A 20,088-nucleotide genomic window follows, 5' to 3' on the forward strand; every position below is an offset into this window, starting at 1 on the left:
TTCCTCATATAAGTGGAATCATACCATAGTTGTCCATAGTGACTGGTTTATTTCACCTAACATAATGTGGTCAGGGTTTATCCATGTTGTGGCAAGTGTCTGAACTTCCTTCCTTTTTAAGGCTAAATGATATCCATTGCCTGTAGAGGCCACCTTTTGTTTATCCATTCATCCATCAATGGACATTTAGGTTGTTGTCCACCTTTTGGCTATTGTGAATGATGCTGCTGTGAACATTGGCATATAAGTATGTGTTTGAGTACCTATTTTCAATTCTTTTGGGCTATATCTAGGAGTAGAATTACTGAGTAATATGATAATTCTGCCTAACTTTTTGAGGTCTTGCCAGACTATTTTCCACTGTGCCTGCATCATTTTATGATCCCACCAGCGATGCACAGGGTTCCCGTTTCTCTACATCTTTGGCAACTTGTTATTGTTAATTTTTAATTTTTTTTGGATGATAGCCATCCTGCTGGATGTAAAGTGGTATTTCACTGTGGTTTTGATATGCATTTCCCTATTGACCAACGATGTTGAGCATCTTTTCATATACTCATCAGCCATCTGTATATCTTTTTTGGGGGAAATGTCTTTTTAATTTCTTTGCCCATTTAAAAAAAATAGAGTATAGTTAACACATGTTACATTAGTTCCAGGTGTACAACATAGTGATTCAAATTCTCTATATGTTATGCTGTGCTCACAAGTGTACCTACCATCTGTCACCATCCAACACTATTCCAGTATCATTGACTGTATTATCTGTGCTGTGCCCTTTATTCCCATGACTTACTCATTCCATAACTGGAAGTCTGTATCTCCCACTCCCCTTCACCCATTTTGCCCCTCTCCCTACCTCCTTCCCTCTGACAGGTGTCATTTTGTTCTCTGTATTTACGGGTCTGAGCGTCTGATTCTGCCGTTTGTTTGTTTATTCATTGTTTTGTTTTTTAGATTCCACATGAGTGCAATCGTATGGTATTTGTCTTTTTCTATCTGACTTATTTCACTTAGCGTAATGTCTTCTAGGTCCATCCATGTTGTCACAAATCCTTTGCCCATTTTTAAATTGGATTGTTTGTTTCTTGTTGTTGCTTTGGTTGAAGGACTTCTTTATATATTCAAGATCTTAATCCCTATCAGATATATGATTTGTGAATATTTCTCCCACTCTGTATTGTTTTAATCTCCTTTGATGTACAGTTTTTAATTTTGATAGTCTAGTTTATTTTTTTCTTTTGTTGCCTGTGATTTTGGTATTTCATTGAAGAAATCAGTTCTGAATCTAACATCATGAAGATTTTCTCCTGTGTTTTTCTTCTAAGGTACTTATAGTTTTAGATCTTAATTTTAGATATTTGATCTATTTTGAGTTAATTTTTGTAGGCAGTGAAAGATAAGGGTCCAACTTTATTCTTTTGCCTGGATATCCATTTTTCCCAGCACCAATTGCTGAAAAGATTGTTATTTCCCCATTGAGTGGTCTGGGCACCCTTGTCAAAAATCCATTGACCATGTATGTAAGGGTTTGTTTCTGGGCTATCTACTCGATTCCATTGGTCTGTGTCTGTCCTTATGCTAGTGCCACACTGTACTTTTGATTACTGTAGCTTTGTAGCAAGTTTTGAAGTTGAGACGTTTGAGTCTTTCAACTTTGTTCTTTTCTTTTGTCTACAGTGATGACCTGTGAATAGAACTTTTGCTAGCCCTTAAGATAAACCTATCTTAAGGATTTGCTTGTAGCTCTGACAAATCAGGATTCAGGACTACTGTATATCTTTGAAAAACCATAGACTTTTTCGTTATCCTGATGGTCTCTGTATTAGTGTCCTATTGCTTCTTTAACAAATTACCAAAGACGTAATGGCTTTATTATCTTGTAGTTTTAGAGGTCAGAAGTCCTCATATAAGGTGATGGCAAGGCTGGTCCCTCCTGGAAGGTATAGGGGAGAATCTGTTCCTTACCTTTTGTAGCTTGTTAGAGACCTGCTTCATTTCTTGGCTCATGATCCCTTCCTCCATTTTAAAACCCACATCATTCCAGCCTTTGGTTCTGTGGTCACATTTCCTTCTTCTGCATTTGACCCTCTTACCTTCCTCCTACCTTGTAATTACATTGGGCCCATCTGGATAATTTAGTATTCAGGGATACTGGATAATTGTCTCATCTCCAGATTCTTATTTTAATCACATCTGCAAACTTCTTTTGCTATGCATAAGGAGTATATTCACACGTTCTGGGAACTAGGCAGTAGACATCTCTGAGGACTGTTTTTCTGCCTACCCCAATCATGATGAGTGGGCAGTGTTGCTGACTGAGGGACATGCAGAATTTCTAAAATATCTTTATTTTCTGTATTGGTCTCCCTTGTAAATAAAGGCTAATTATCCAGTTTTAGGACCTGGAGTATAAATCTATTAATTTAGCAACTTCATATTTCTGTTCTACCTATGGAACATTTTTTCTGCAGGGGCTATGATTTTTAGAGTCAGCAAATATTTATTGAGTTTTATTTCTTGTGCACCCATGTACACCAAATGAATAAGATCTGTTTCTTAACTTGAAGACATTCTAGTCTACTACAAAAGGAGGGTGTTACTGCAGTATAATACACTTTTTATCCATTTTAATTCCTAAATATCTTTAGAATCCTAAATATTTTTAGAATCCTTTCTTCCCCCTCTCTCATCCCTCTTTGTGTCACTTGTTGATTTCTTAAAAAAAAATTACCAATTTCCCTTGACATCAGTTGGGATCCCACATTTTTTCCTTCAGTCTGTTACTGTACCTTTAGATACGTTCATGTCACCCCTTTACCTAAAATCCGTCCATTCCTGGCATCAAGATAAACTATAATCCTCAATATGCCATATTGTGATTATCCTTCTAGCCTCATCACCTGCCTATCCAGACGCGCTTTGTTCTAGCTGCATGGAATCAGTTGTATTTCCTGTATCGTTCCACGCTGTCTTGGCTCTTGACTTTTGCAAAGCTCTTCTCACTCACTGGGCTCCATTTCTCCTCCTTCCCTGTCTGAGAAACTCCTGTGCATCCTCCAGCCTGGCCTCAAGTAGTGCTTTCTAGAAAGCCAGCCCAACCCTCACACCCTTCTCCAGTGTGGTCCCCTTTTCCTGGGCTTGCTGTTTTATGCAGTTTATTGCTTTGTACTATAATCACTGCCTTACTTGGCTGTTTTTCCTCACCAGACTTTAAGTTCAGTTAGGTAAGGGATTGTTCTTTTAACTCCATTCTCCCTGTATATGATACAGTGTCTGCCTCATAAGAGATTTTTACAAAGCGTTCATTAAATGAATGCTTGGATCCACGTACCTTTGAATGATTTAACACAAAATGACCTGCAGACTTGAACGTTCAAGATCTATGATTTGGTATGGGTCCTAAGCTAAAATGATCATTCATTAGCACTTGGTTTCTCTTTCATATGCACTACTTTTCTTGAAGAAACTGAATCTAACTTTCTGTGTGACTCAGTACATGGGATTCAAAAAGAAAGCCCCAGCCCTGAGAGTTGATGTACTGGAGTCCTGTAGAGTTGTTAGCTTGAAGCTGTTTATTTTAAAGAATAAATCTGTGGCATGGAGACATCAACTATGAAGTAATACTCCTCTCAACATATGTATAAATCCAAAACAGAGGTTTTCTCAAACTTGAGAGCCCTCGCTGCAGCCTTGAATTGTTTTGAGTGATCAATAACTGCATACTTCCAAATTCTTTTGAATGAACATTCTTTTGAAGTAGGCGTACTCTAGCAGGTAAGATACTATGGGATTACTATAGAAGCATATTCTTACCGGATTCATGCCACAAGTGAGTAAATAAATAAGTAGGTAGCCTTTTTTTGTTGCTGTTATTAATAAAACAAATACTTACAGATATGAAATCTGCCTTTCTTTAGGGCTTAATTTTTTTTCAAACTTGGAGATTAGATTTGTTTTGTTTTTAGTTTGGAAAAAGACAGACTGCACTTTATAGCATTAGTAGATCTGAGGTTACTCCTAGAGGTAGAATTGGATTGATTGTTTATTTGTGAGAAAGGATGGGAGACTGAATGTGTGGACTACAGAGAGGAGTGCTGTCCCCCGTTGAATTAATTAATGATGCCAGACTGATTCTATTTTATTTCACTTTCCTAAGTCCTTGGTGTGCTCTGTCAGACCAAATTTGGGGGATTTAGTAAAAACCAGGACAGACATAAGACATGTAAGTTATCTATGGAACTTCATGCTCTGATTTATAACTTCTTAAGCTATTAACAAAGCCGCTGTGACAGATAACACTGAAGGTGATGTTGGTGGAACTCTTCTTCCCCACTCCTGATGTTTCCTTCCCTGTGGCAGGAACTGTACCAGTGCAGCACTCTGATGCCTTTTCTCTGCCCAAGCGGGAGCTGCCTGGGAAGGAAGCTGGGAGCATGCACAGCCCAGCCCCTTCTTTGGGAGCTAACCCCCTGTAGGAGCCCTGTTCTTCCATCCTGTGAGTTTTACAGCAGCACCCAACATGTGGGAGGCCTTTGTGCTTTTCTAAGATGGCCAGTGGCCGGGTGGGTGAGTCTGTTTAATTCTGTGCTTCAGTATTAGCAAGCCCATTGTTACTGCATCTCAGCCATATTCTGTAATACCAGGTTCACAGGTAATAAAAGTAGTACTTTGACAGCCTGTCCGCCCTTCTCCTTGACTTCATCACTCAGCTGGTCCGGAATTTGGGTGGGGATGTGTGGTGCCAGTCAGTAAGCCAGTGTCTTTGTATATATCTTTAAATTCTCACAACTGCCCTGCAAGTGAGTCATATCATCTTGTTGCAGATGAGGGAAGGGAGGCTCTAGGAAGGTAAATCACTTTGAAGTTAGCTTTGGCACCCTGGTCAGTTTAACTCCAAACCTATGCCCGTTAGGGCATACTGCCAAAGAAAAAAAATCACGGATAAAAGCTTTTAAACGACTTTGCATAATATAAATCACCGAGTAATATAGATGAGTTTTATTATGTGTAGCTTAGCATTTTCATACTCATACATAAAAACACTTTAATATTGCCTGCAAGTCCCGGAATGCGTAGGTGCTTCCTTACCTTCCTGGTTCCACGAGCTGCCTTCATTTCATCCAAAGCTTTCTGTTCTCTCTAACCATCTCGGGCTTCCTGCCCGGTTTCCTCTGACTAGACAGAATGCCCCTTCTCTCACACCCTCTCCCTTTGCCTGGTTAGCTCCTCCTTGCCTTTCAGATCTCAGCTCACTTCCTCAAACTGGCCTCCCACAGCCACCATATCTAAAGATGATGATTTCTGCGAGCCATCTGATCTGTCCCTTCACCACACTGGCCATCACTTGTAATTCTGTATTTCCGGCCTATACTTCCCACTAACTAAAGTGCCATGCGCACCATAACTACTCTTCTGTCATTCCCCACTGTGAGCCTAGTGTCTTAACACAGTTGATAGCATCTGGTTGGCAGAATGGATTCTGAGTGAACAAATGGACAGAGTGCTTGGCATCATGCGTTAGCTGTAAGGTCTGTGCCCATTGTTTTCTACTCAATGCTTGCAAATGACATATTAAAGATAGCCTCTTTCCTGGGAATTGTAAACAGCTATTAAGAACTAAAATCTGTAGCCTTCTTACGAGACTCTAAATTATAGGAAGCATAGAATGGAGTTCTAAGGCCACATAACTAAAGACGTACTTCATGTGTTAAGGATGGTGTAAGACAAAGGTGCTACACGGAGGGAACCTGTTTTATGTGGTTTTGAAACTCTGGGATGGGGAGAAACTTCTCTTGTAGCATTTCACACTTAAGTAATATTGAGCATCTACTTGGTTTTTGTATCCTGGAAGAACATCGTAAAGCTTAGAATAGTCCATCAGACCTATTCGGTAAGGAATATGTTAATACCTACTTATGTCTTTAATGTAATTCTTAATAAATTATTTATTTGTTCATAGATAAAATGAGGTTGGCAGTAGGGTAGTGTATGAATCAGTTTTGTTTCCTAGCCAAGCATAAAAACATAAGACAAAGTGGTATGAAAATAACAAATGGTGATCGTTTGGGAATCAAGTAAAGAATTTTTCCATATGCATTTTTCTACTCCCGGTGAGCTCACTTAACATAATTAATATCTTAAAGGACAAAAGCAAGACATTTCTGCGCACGTAATTTTGCATCCCTCAATCTTGAAAGTGTTGATCATGGCAGAATTTAAGTTTCCTGGCCAGCTGTTCCCCTAGAACTAGAGCCCCTGGGTAATAAACAACGGAACCCAGATCCACATGGAAAAAACATTGATAATAGCCATCAGGTGTCTTACCGGTCCAGTATGACAGCTGATATTGTCTCTTTTTGTCCCCCACCCCCATTTATACAGGGCATTGATGTGCGCGATGCTCCTCTCAAGGAAATAAAGGTGACTAGTTCCCGGCGATTCATAGCTTCCTTTAATGTCATGAACACAACAAAACGAGATGCTGGGAAGTACCGCTGCATGATTCGCACCGAAGGAGGTGTTGGAATATCAAACTATGCAGAATTGGTAGTTAAAGGTATTTAACGCATTTTTATACCCCTCAGTAGTCTATTAAAATAGACATGTCAGATGGTTGTGAGTTCATTATTTGTTTAACTCTCAAACTTATCCTTGTCTGTCTCCGAACAGGAGCTTGGTGACAGGCTATATTGATGGATTGCATTTTAAGTACAAATTTTGCACGTGAGCAATATTTTTGAAAAATGTATTTTATTTATGTTGGTTTAGTTGCATACAGAAGCACTGAATGTGCTCTTAGCAAGTTCTTCTGCCAACTCTGTATACAGAGATTACAACCTATAAATTTTTTTAAGGAATGCATTTTTTTTTTTTACTGATAGAAAATCACTTAAAATGCAAATATTCACCAGCCAGCGTGTTTATGATAGCAGGGTGGTTAATAAAATGAAGCAATGCCAGTATAAAAATGCTCAGTCATATCACACAAGCCATATTGATAATACTGAGTTAACACTCATAATGTCGCAGTTAGGTTCCATTACTATATTTTGCATGACTGAAAAATTGAGTCATTATATTCAGGGAGGTGGGGTATGAGGGAAAAAAAAAAGAGGGAAAATAAGTTTCCATTGCTGGTCTAATGCTTTTTTTGTGGGCTGAGGAGTTTATGATATTAAACTGCTAGGGCAATTCTTGGTCCCAGACAGAATAATTTGGACTTCTAGATGCAAAGTGAGGCATTTTTAGGTAATTTGTGGCAGGCCATTGCTGTTTTGTCCTAGGAGAACAGAATGATGCCTGTTGATGAATTTTTTTTCCCCTGCATTTGTTAAATATAAAACATAAAGCTGATATCTTTTGGACAGTTTCCTGCTCGTATCAGCAAATTTCTCTGTGCATGCAGTTTTAAAGACCGTGGGGTTCAAACCCCAGAACTAGCTATGTGGGCATGGGCCAGGGTATAAAGTATAATGTAGACATTAATAACGTCACCTACACCATAGGGTGATCAAGAAGGTCAAGTGCAAAAAGTATATGAAAGGCACTTAGAACAGTATACATAGTAAGCAGCCAGCTCCTGTTAGGGCCATGATGGGGCGGAGGTGGGGGGGAGCGAGGTGATTGTAACCCTCTGCTCCTGTACATCAGTGAGCTTCATTTAGAAACTCTTGTCACTGCCCTCTTTCCAAATTTTAAAACATAAATGCCTGCCCAGCTATTCTTCCCTCCCCCCACCACACCCATATTAAATGAAAATCTCTGGGGACATGGCCTCTGTTATAAAATCTATAGGTGATTTTGGCATATGCTTCTGTTGTGAAATCCCTGCTGCCAATATTAGTCACTCCTGGCTTATGACTCCTGGCTTATGAGAGAAATGTTTGTTGGTGAGCCTGCCCCATGCAGTATTAATTTGCAGCAATGACTGACATTGTGCACATTGAAATATGTACCCTGCTAATAAATTTTGCCACAGCATATTCTTAGGAATTTTGGTTTGTGGTGAAACTTTAGCTGGTCTGACTAGGACTTGAGTTTAGGAATTTAGGTTTAATAGCCATAAGAAAACTAACTCTTCACAGTAATGCACACCCTACTCTGCAGAAGGTTCTCTGAGAAGCGAGGAGTTACCGTGTAGAAAATGGACACTGTTTGCCAACAAATCCAGTAAAGCAGCAGCCTCAGTGTTCCATGGCTGAGTTCTTTATTATCATTATTAGTACTTAATGTTCCTCTTGGCTTGGTTCTTGTGATTGTATTCCATTTTCTGATTGATAGTTGCTACAGCATTTCACTGTGACCAGCCCTGTTCTTAAGGCATCATGCTTCATTATCAGTATAATGTAAATCTCGTGACCTTGCTAAAAATGGCCTCTGTGAAAAACTTCATTTGCTGGGTGGTGTAAGTAAATCATAAATTTCTAGGCTTCCAGAGCAAACGTGAGCACAAAGAATGAATGGGTTATTATTCACATTTATGCAGCACATTTTCCTGTCTTAGGATGGCATAGTGGTTGCTTGGCTCATTGTGATAAAAATGTCCAGGCATCTCTTTTCATCTCTGCACATGACCAAACCCAGGACAGCCAGCTTACAGTTGCGGCTGAAATCTGAAATTTGACTTTTCCTCCATTTATAATTTTATAGCCATATTTTTCATATATTTTATATTTAAAAATGAGATAACATGCTGAATTCTACTAGCAAGTTATACTTAATAAAGTATTACCTTGAGATAATTACTTTAAAATATGCAGTGACACTTTTGAGGCCACTTGTATATAATTTAACTCTTTTTTTTTATGCATGTAGTATTTGAAGTGTTGATCTTCGGAAAATGGGAAAAACTAAAGTCTATAGAGTTTGTAATTCTCTTAAGGTCACATACTGATTTGGTGCCAGCCCTCCAAATGAAACCCACGTCATTTATTAACTGTCATTCCTATCTTATTCATGTCTCCCACTGCTTTTGATAATCTGGGACATAAAAAATATTTCATGGAATCTCCACAATTTGTATATATATGCATGTATATCAATATCATTTAATTATATGAGATATGTATTAGGCATTCACGTATGTTTATCATTAGATATATGTTTACATATCTGTATGTGTATAAATTCTTTCATTGCTGGCTTGGTTTAGAAATACAGTTGACCCTTGAACAGCACAAGAGTTAGAGGCACCAACCCCTGCATGGTTGAAAATCCACATACAGCTTTTGGCTCCCCAGAAACTTAACTAATAACCTATTGTTGACCGGAACCCTTACCAATAAAATAAGCAGTCGATTAACACAAATTTTATATACATATTATATACTGTATTCTTGCAGTAACCTAAAGAAAAGAAAGTGTTATTAAGAAAATTATGAGGAAGAGAAAATACATTTACAGTACTGCAAAAAGTCCAGGTATAAGTGGGCTTGAATCATATATTTTAAATTGCCATCTGTCACTTAGTATAGGTGGAATTCCTTTCTTCCTTTCTTCCTTTCTTCCTTTCTTCCTTCCTTCACTTTGGGAAAAATTATTCAAAATTTAAATATTGACTTACTCTTGTACGGATTCTTCCAACAACCCAAAAGTCCCTTGGACTGTCTAGTACAATTGTTCCAGGTTCCAGTGGAATCTTTCATTTGATTTCACGTATTTGATACTTTTCTTCATGGGGAATTAATGGAGAAAATATTCTCAGGTCAAGCAAGCATTAAAGTCATGTCTATTTTAGGATACTAGTAACAATATCCTAAATGAATTGGTGTGCTCACTAACCTTCGTGGCCTTGCCCCTGAGTTGTATTTTGAATGGCAGTTTAGCAACCCTTGCTAGCATTTGCAACTTCAGAGTAATTAACTGCCCTTTCAGCCTGGCTACATAACTGCCTTGGGATATACTATAAAAGGCCCATTTCATGTCTTGGTTCAAGGAATCACCTAATGATATAAATTGATGTTAAATCATGATGAGTTGAGTAAGAACTATTTAAAGAAATGAGGAGCTAGCACAAAGTTGTAGTTTACAAACAATAGGAGCAGTATTTTTAGTAAGTCTACATGAATTTTGTAGTCTTTCAAATTACAATTCATCCTTTAGTGTCTATTTTGACTCAGTCTAATGAGATTTCCCAGCTATTTTTGAAAGTCAGTAAGATTCACTGTACCCTGAATACAGAAAAAGAACAAAGACACCCCTACCCAACAAGGAGAACTACTGTTATTGGTATCTTAGTCTAGGGACCCACCAGGTATCATGTCAAGGGCCAAGGTCAGATGGTCTTAGCTGCAGTGAGATCCCTTTCAGCAGGAAACAGGACCGTGATTAGTTGGCTGTGTCTGCTGTGGAGCTGACAGAATTTGCAGCATGCAAGCCAGCATATACCAGCAAATGGAACATAGCAGGCTCTATTTTTTGTGCATTCAGATGTGCTAACTGAGGAGTTGAAACACATACACACAGCCCAAAGAGACACAAACCACCTGCGGAAACATGCTTGAAAAAAAAAAAAAATCAGAGAGGGAGCCAAACCATAAGGGATGCTGAACTCTAGGGAACAAACGGGGTTGCAGGAGGGGAGGTGGGGGGGTAACTGGATGATGAGCACTAAGGAGGGCACTTGATGGAATGAGCACTGGGTTCTATATGCAACAGATGAGTCACTAAAGTGTACCTCTGAAACTAAAAAAAAAAAAGAAAATCACTAGATCTTACTTTTTTTTTCTCTGATGGAGATCCATGAAGATAGAAATATGCTATTTTATACAGTTATCTCCTTTCCCAGTATGATGTACAGTAACACTGGGCAATATAGGATGCCTTCACTTGGTGCCCGGCAAGCCATTCAACCAACACCTCACTGACAGACTGGGAATACTATTTAAAACAAGATTGCCTATTTCTCCATTCTCAGACAATGATGTAGAAAGAGTCCATCTCAGGTTTTAAACAATGAAAGAGACTTTCTTGGGTTTAAAGAGTATTTGCTATTGATTGCTTAGAATTTTACCAAGCTGGGCATGGCTTGCACTTTGCGTTAGAGTTTCCTTTCTACCCGCTGCTTTCATGAGACTCATTCCGGGAGGCTCCTTGAACAGCAGCTGTGGTGGGCTGTGTTATCCAGACGTCTCACTTCTCCTGCGGCCAAATGAGTCCACTGTGATTGGTTTTTTGGGCAACAAGTCATCCTGGAAGTGCATTTATGCTGAGAGAAACTATAATTTTGGCCATGTTTTAAAATTGATGATATCTGTGGAATAATAAATATAAGGAAACTGAATTTAATGAGATAGGTAACTAGCACCTTTGATGATTTCGAAGACATTCTCAATAAGGAAGTTGGCAATAGAGTGCCTCCTGGAGCTTAAGTACTACCATCAAGAGAGCTTCAGCAAGTTACTTTTAGTGGGGGAAAAAAATCCTTTGAGCCTGAGCAAAATGAGTTGTGTCCTAAAACAAACTGAGGGTATCCCTACTTGATCAAGCTTAGGTTTTAAAGTTGGTTTATTTCACAGATTTGAACATTGTGAAAGGCTTTACCAGTATGCTTTTTCGTAATAACCTAAACAGAACCATTCCCATCCCTTCATTCCTGACATGTTCACGGCTTCTATATTTTAATAATTGATGTACATTTAGCTGGTTTAAAACGGAAGAGCAAGGTGTCTGAAAGATGGCTCTTTGACTTGCCTTCCAGAGCCGCCCGTTCCCATTGCTCCACCTCAGCTTGCCTCCGTGGGGGCAACCTACCTTTGGATTCAACTCAACGCCAACTCCATCAATGGGGATGGGCCCATTGTCGCCCGAGAGGTGGAGTACTGCACAGCAAGTGGGAGCTGGAATGACCGACAGCCAGTGGACTCCACGAGTTACAAAATTGGGCACCTCGACCCGGATACGGAGTATGAGATCAGTGTGCTGCTCACCAGGCCGGGGGAAGGTGGCACTGGGTCTCCTGGGCCAGCCCTCAGAACCAGAACAAAGTGTGCCGGTGAGTAAGGGGCACCTGGGACGAGTCCTTAGCATCTTTCTGGGCATTGACCTGCAGTATCGTGTTTATCGGGTGGTTCATTTGCTTCCCCCAGCTCTGTCAGTATCCTCTGTGGGAACGGATATTCCCTTCACCTCTGGATGGTAGCCCGACAGCCTGTGGACTTTGGGACCTCGAGGCTTGGTATCTTTGGGAGACCTCCACCTCCTTTTTTCTTATTTTTATTTACACTTTCCTGTGGGTATCATCTAGTTCATATAGGAGTTCTCCCTACAGTTGACAGAAACTGTCTCCTTTCATGATGTCTGCGCATAGGTCAGATCCTCTCACCCTGGTCCCCTTGTTTTATGTTCACCATTAATGTGCTTTTAGCCTGGAGGGGCTTTGGAATAATAGATTCCATCTTAGAGATAGCTTTAAAGCTGTTTTTATTGATGGGTATTTAATGGAGGGGCTGCTTGCCAAAGACACAGGGCCCATTTGTAAAATAAGCCAGGGTGATTTGTGGGCTGCATGCAGTCTTCAAGTTGAGATTATAAAGTCCTAATTGACTGTGCTGAACCTGGTCCACAGCTTAAATAAAGTAGGGTTGATGGAGGGAGAAATGTAGCATCTTACAAAAATCAAAACCTGAAGCAAGCTCCCATGAGAGGTAATAGTGCTGTTTTTGTATGGCTACTTTGGGCTAGGGAAGTAGAGAGATAATATATTGGGACACTGAAGCATTCTTTCCTCAGTTACATGAAGAATCCCTGAATTGGATGGTGGGCTGAGGTGAGGCAATTCAGTAAATTTTTAGGGAATTAATTGATTCTTCAGATAGCTTTACGTAAGTAGACACAGCCGTATGTGTCATTTCTTTTTTTAGGTTTTGAGAGTTCTCAGAGCACAGTCTGCCCCTGGCTGGTAGGAGAAATGATGAAACCTGAACAGCTTGTAGATGTTCCACTTTTTCTTTATAATATGAAGTATACTGCTTCCACAAGTTCAAACTTCTAGGCGAATTCTGTTCTTGTGTTGTTGTTGTTGAATTTCATTAGAAAAGGGGACAGCCATCTTCTGGGGATGCATGATGGGCTGGTTCTAGCCAACCCTGCGTCTCTTTCCCAGATCTACCACCAGCTGTAGGGTCTCTGGAATAAACTGCAGCTCTGGACTGGCCCTTCACACAGCCCGGGCTGGCAGGTCCAAGGAGAAAGGAGTTTGAAAATGCTTTCTCTTCCTCATGTCTCCAAACGACAGCCATCTCCTCTCTCTTTTTAGTTGAATAAAACTGCCCTTTTTTGTGAAATAATTTCTTATATTTCTTGTATATATGATCCTATCATCTGTTGCAGGGCAAACAGTAGCAATGTATAACACCAGATATATCATTTCACAGTAGAGGCCTTGCTTCCAAACCTGTTATTGATTTGATAACTGCCTTGTGAAGGCTCCTGGGCAGATACAGACACCCCCTTATTACGGGGGGGACACGGGAGCCCACGGGACCTTCTGTCCTCCAGGCATGCTCTGTGAGCAGTACGTTCAGTGCGATTTCACTTCAATGTGATTTTAAGGAATCCTATTTTGGGCATGGCAATATATAGTCTCCCTTTCTGTCCAAAAAAGGGTTAGAATTCCATTGTTTAGACTGGAGAGAGGAGCCATCTGTTTCATTCTTGTCACTAACAACCCTGCCTACTTAATGTTTCCAGTCCTGTTCTCCCTTACAGAATTTGTCTTGTCTCTTGATTTTCTGCCTGTACATTTCAGCTACTGACACAACTGTTATATACATTTCCCCTGAATATAATGCTTGGATTTTTTTTTATTGCTGCCTGATGTGTACATATATAACTCTCAAAGAGACACCATACCTTTCATTACAGATTGTCAGTCATTTTAAAGAAATTAAAACCAATTTTGAATTGATATTTGCATGCCAACACTATGTCTTCAAAAGTATTCAACCTCGTGTAAGCAAGGAAGCCTAATGACAAAGCATGCTTTTTCAGTTTTCAGCAACCCGAGGTTGACACGACTCCTGGAGTGTCCTGCACGTTCCTTGAACATGGTTGAAATAGTCAATCTTAGGAAACAGGAGTATGTTAGGTCGGAGAGTCAGAGCTAGAAATAAGAGGGGAGAGACATTGAGGTGGGTGAGGAAAGTGAAGTCAAATTTCTCTTTACTGTATGAAAAAAATAGTTTCACCCTTCCTTGAACTGAGGCTTTTAAAAAAATGTGAAGGTAAGACTGGTGGCCATGGCCAGTGAGCAGTGGGACATGGTGGAAGGCAGGACTGAGGTACAAGGAAGGACACAGGTGCGGCAGACTAGAGACTAAAAAATTTGGGGCTCACAGAGAGCAAGTCATGGAGCCTATAAGCTGGGAGGGCCTCTGAGCAGTATGCAGAGTAGATAGAAATTGTCCTTGGCCAGGCTTGAACAGTGGATGACTCTAATAGGGTGATAGGTAGTAGGAATAATTGCACATTTATCCTGTATGGTTTAAAACCCAACAGTACTACTGTGGAATTAGAGTAATAAAATTTAGCAGCAGCATATATAAAAGAGATTGAGAATTTGGCTTAAATGCATATGAATCTACAGTATGATCCATATCACTCTGTACTATTATTTCCTTACTACCATCCCCCCACCACATACACACACACACACACACACACAGCCTACTATAATCTTAGGTTGCAGAAAAAAAGCCAAACACCCATGTTGGAGGTGATAGTCTTATTGTACCAGTGCTAATTAGCCTCCCTATAACTATCACACCTATTTCTGCTCCCTGCATTTTATGAAAGAGAGCACAAAACGGACTATGCTCTAGGGATAGCACCCAGGTTAGGAAAGATTCTGGAACCTTGCTCCACCAATGAGGAGTGATGGAAAGAATTTAGAAAGGTGATGGAGAAGAACAGAGGGTCTGCACAAATTTGACAAGAACCGAATCAGGAGTAGTGAGTTTCCAGTGGCTGACCCATTCAAGCAGAACCTGACATTGTAGAAGGTGATTTCTGTATTCAGAAAAGGATTGAACTGGTTGACCCTGCAGACGTCTTCGACATGAAGATTCTGTGATTCATGTGCTGTTCCCTTTCTAAAGAGATGATCCATCATGTGTTTCTACCCTTAAAGTCTTTGACTTTCACTTTTATTTTATCCTTGTCCGGAAACTCCATTTACGTGCTTCTCCAGTCCTGCTCTGCAGACCCATGTACGGAGGTCTATGATGACATTTACAGAAGCCTGAGCAAAAGGAGGGGGTATAGTGAGTTTTTAATACTGCTAAATAGATTAAATTTGAAGAAATGACTCTTATTTTGAGATACCCTGCCTGCTTTTTTTGTGTTAGAGTATCATTTTTATGCAATGATGGTGCTGGAGGGTACTAGAACCCGAGTCAGCAATTGAGAACACGGGCTCTGGGGCCCTGCTGCCAGGGATTGAATTCCGGCTCTGCCCGGAGCTATACATGGGACCATGTATAGCTGACCTTCTCTTGGCTTCTGTTGCTTTATCTATAAAACAGGGCTGATGATAAAAATATATATTTCCTGGTGTGGCCATGAAGCCTTAATGAGCCAATGTGTGTAAGGTGCCTAGAACAGAACCTGACATATAGCAAATGGTCAGTAAAAGTTAACTGCCATTTTTTAAAAATCTTCTAACATCTTCAATCAAAATAATTGGATGTTAGCAACCTGATTGCCCTAGATGTGTTACAAATATTACTTACCCAGTGAATTGAAAATCTGAGAACCAGTTTTATATTACAGGCTCATAGAATTCTCTGCAGTGGAGTACTGCATTCATGACACATCATTCTCTCATTTCTTCTATTAAATCTGTTTCTTCTGGACAAGCTCTCCATTTCCATTTCTGTGTTGTAGCAGTGAGACCTGTCCTATCGTGTTTTGGTGACACCCATGAAAATGGGTTTTGCTTCTTGCATTAAAATGGCAAGATCAGTATTTATTGTCCTTCTCTGGGCAATGGAATTGATTTTCATGTGTGGCTAGTAGACACAATCTCATTACCTGGTCAGATTTCTTTCTAGAATTGTATGGTAACACACTTCCCGAGCTCTTTCTTCTTATGTTTCTGAAAATGATTTTCAAATATATGAACAGGCGCTCTGCATGTGACCTTGATCAAGTCACTTAGGTTCTCTGGTTCCGTCTCCTTATCTTTAAATAAGGGCAGTGACACCTGCCTTGCTGTATCACAGGTGTTTGTGAAGATCAGGTTGGATATTATCTACAAAGGGATTTTACAAGTGATAATATGTTCTGCCTACATGGGGTATTTAAAAAAATGATTATAGTAAGGAGCTAGTTTCAAGATTTATACACATACTCAGGTGTTTTTCCAGTTTTGCAGTTCAGTTGTAGTTGGGTAACCTCAGAGGGTTGAAATTACTTCAGTATCCACTTAAGCAAAATATAATTTAGTTTGTGTTTTCTATTCAATCTTATATTCTTATAATTATGTGCAGCTATGTATCAAAAGCGATTAAGTGGTAGCTACTTAAAAAAGAGAAATGGGAGATGCTGTTAGATTAATTTTCACAGTAGACTTTTTATGTGTTTTATTTTGGGATATTGCTTTTTATGTATACTAGTTATTGTTTAACTGTGTCTAAGTGACTTGCTAACAACTGGCCCTAGGAGTTAAAAGGATGGTGATAAACAAATGACCTAACAATTAAGTTTGGTGAGAGTGAAAAGAAAAAAAAGCTGAACTGAAATGTGTTCTTTAGAATTAATATAACTAAAAATCTGGGGGGGAAGAAAAAAAGAAAGATTATACCTTTAAAAAAATTTACTCATGAGGTATTTATCGAACACTCATATTTCCAAGGCACTGTTCCTGCCTCTGAGGGGAGAGCAACAGGACAAGATCCGCCATTAGGGTTATCTATTGAGGGAGGAAGTGTGCAGTCAATTTAAAAAATATATATATGTATACACACACACACACACACACGCATATATGCTATGATAAATGCTATACAGAGAGAGAGAATGGAGAGAAGCAGGAGATTTTTTTATTAGGTTATCTCTTATTTTTAATTGTGGTAAAATCACATAACATAAAATTTACCATCTTAATCATTCCTAAGTGTACAGTTCAATAATGTTGAGTACATTCAATCTCTAGAACTAATTTATTTTGCAAAACTGAAACTCTAGCCATACAGATCCCCCTTCCCCGCTTCTGCAGGCCCTGCCAACTACCATTCTACTTTCTGTCTCTATGAATTTAACTACTCAAGTTACCTCATATAAATGGCACCATGTAAAATCTGCCCTTTCGTTACTGGCTCATTCCATTAGCATTATGTCCTTAAGGTTCATTCATATTATAGCATGTGTGATTGTACCTTTTTAATTACTCTGATAATTGTCTTGTGAATGCTTCATTTATGTGATTCTTTGTAAACTATTTTGAGACTTTAAGCACCAACTTGGGCTCCCAATGAAATTAATAATGCTCAATGTATTAAAAAATGCTTCACCTTTATGACTCATGGAAGTCTTGCCTACTAAAGCAGGTATTACTGCTCTGCTTTCAGAGAGTCAAGTACAAATAAGTACCCAGGAAGTACTATGTCAGAATGGTACAGCCATCCGGTCAACCATTGAATAAAGAGTGGTACAAGAAGTTAGAGTGCTCTTTATAATGTACCATTCTCTTAAACTAATAAAGTGGGTACATTTTTATACCTATTTGCGTAGAAGTGTATATTTGTTCTATAGATCCCTCATTATAACCTTTTACGTAATTGTAATAGAAACTTTGAATATATGTTACATTAAAATTTATTTTTGTTGAATTCAGTTGCTTTGATAACATGCAATTATAGCTATCTTATCTGTAGTACCTTCAGTGACGTGAGCCACGGGACATATTTCTCATCTGCTTTGAGTCTCTGCACCTTCTGATGCCCTGTGGTCTGGGAGGGATTGAGTTTGTGTCCAACCCAGTATGGTGTGTTTTCATGTATCTCCTCTCCTTTGTGGCAGCAGTCAAACTGTTGCATGAGAACAAATATATTGGTGTCTCTTTGCTCCCTTGTGTCCTGGCCATGGGCTTTGATGAAACACCTGCATACGTGAGCAAGGGATCAACAGCCCTGACCATGGGAATGCTCTGCTGACTACAGGGCTAGAGAGTATCATATTGTCTTTCCTCACACACACTGAGGATGTCTTTAGTGGCTTTATATAGTAGCACCCTCTGTCCTACCTGCTCTAGTCTAAGTCTCACGAGATTTAGGTTAATATTGCTTTGAAAATGTTAATTCTCATGTTTGCTAAACGTGATACTGAAGAGACTCATTTTAAATACACGTGGATGAGATTCACCTATGGGCAAAGAGACACGATAGCTTCACAGTGAGGGGGCCTTACCCACCCTATATGATCCCTGCATTCCACTGAAGGCCAGCCTCACTGTGTCTGTTTATTTATTAGTCTTAGTTCTTCGTATGGGAGAAAAAGAATCATTTTGGTTGGAAGGGGGCTGATCTGAAATTAAACCCTGCCAAAACCTGATTTGTTTTCTTCCCAAATCAAGAACAACCCGATTTGTCTTTTCCGTACAAAACTGCCACTGGTGTTACAATATATATTTGGATGTACACAGTTGACCGTGGGCCCTTGGGGGCAGGTGGGAGCTTCTCTAAGATCTAACAATGGCTATTATTCACAGGGAATACAGACCAGAGACCTCACTGAATGGAACATAATTTATCTTTAATTTAAGTTTATTTATCAGGAAAAAATTAAAGTGTTCTAATTCTACTTCTAAAACAGCTCTGCCAAAGGGCATCGTGTTTTTAATGCATTTCCAACACATTAAACCATTAAGAGCCTTTTTTAATTATAAGCATTAAAAGGGCATAAAAAAGTATCTTCCTTATTAGACTCTAGATATAAATACATTGCATTGAGTAGCATCCTTGTATTTGGGTAGAGTACAGGAACATTGTAGCAGTGCAGCACCTTTTTTTATTATAATGCATTCAGCACCTTCATTACAGGTCTTTATGCCCCAGAGGCTTTGTGATACCTACACCTCAAATCCTACTGCCTTTAAACACTGGGTCAGCACTCTCCCTTTGTGTGAACCCAAGGGCATGGCATCTGAGGGGGGCAGTGTAGGATACAACTACTCAAGCAGCAGTCTGAGTTGTCAAACTCAGACCAAACGGGAGTTTTTGCTTTTAGAGTTCTCCAGTGACTCTTGAAGTCCCCTGATAGTTCTCTGGAAGGTATCAGGCAGGCCCCTTGGCTGTGAAGAATGAGCCTGCTAACATTACATTTAGGCATGATTTGGAAACCTTTGTAGGCAGCTTCCTGTGTAGTTTGAATAAACTGAGGAGATGGAGAAATGAAGAGAAGACTCTGGGGATTATCAGTCAATGGCCTTTGGCCTCTCCCAGCTGTGTCTAATGGGCCATTTAACACTGAAAAAGAAAATCACAAAACCATCACAGGTACATTTTGTACACATCTGTCAGTTAGGGGCTTGACCAAGTTCCTTGTTCTAGCGCTCTGATCTGTCAGCCTCTGTCAGAGGGTTTTGCTATCATGGAGAAACATCAGCATTAGCCATATCAACCCCTAATTGAGCACCAACTACCGTATGTTGAGTGACGTCTTAAAGCTGCCAGAACGCTTGAGCGTGCCTTTGCTTCCCATATCAGTATCTTCTAGAAAAGGAAGACACCTACTAAATCTTTGGACAATTTTTAAAGAGGTCCTGGGTCATCTAAATCTTTTCCCAAGTCTCTTATATATTTGGCAAAAAAAAAAAAAGGAAGTATTGATAATGAAATTATTAATTTTTATTAGAGCAAATGCCTTAGTTCCTTATCAAATTATGATGCAGTCAAGTTGTGTTTTATGGTCTCTGTGTAAGCATTTATAATCTACCAGCGTTTCCAGGCGTGTTCAATATGTACTGCATGCTTAGGTTTTTTGACAGGACTCAGAGCATAATTGACCATTCTAAATTATAAAGGTTTGTAACTTTGTTACTGCCTTTGTAAATATTTTGGATCAATTCAGAGAAGAGAATGCCCATTG

The 20,088-nt window shown here is 39.5% G+C and overlaps 1 protein-coding gene across 1 annotated transcript in view; it reads left to right on the forward strand.

Moving 5' to 3' along the window:
- PTPRM (protein tyrosine phosphatase receptor type M) overlaps positions 1-20,088 on the forward strand; it is an 812,937-nt gene that overhangs the window by 382,566 nt on the left and 410,283 nt on the right. Inside the window, exons 6-7 of the mRNA XM_044921209.1 lie at positions 6,385-6,559; positions 11,702-11,995. Coding sequence (XP_044777144.1) covers positions 6,385-6,559; positions 11,702-11,995 — 469 coding nt within the window. The remainder of the gene's footprint in view (positions 1-6,384; positions 6,560-11,701; positions 11,996-20,088) is intronic.

The sequence above is a fragment of the Neomonachus schauinslandi genome, chromosome 14 (assembly GCF_002201575.2).
Source record: "Neomonachus schauinslandi chromosome 14, ASM220157v2, whole genome shotgun sequence".
In the NCBI taxonomy this organism is placed as follows: Eukaryota; Metazoa; Chordata; class Mammalia; order Carnivora; family Phocidae; genus Neomonachus; species Neomonachus schauinslandi.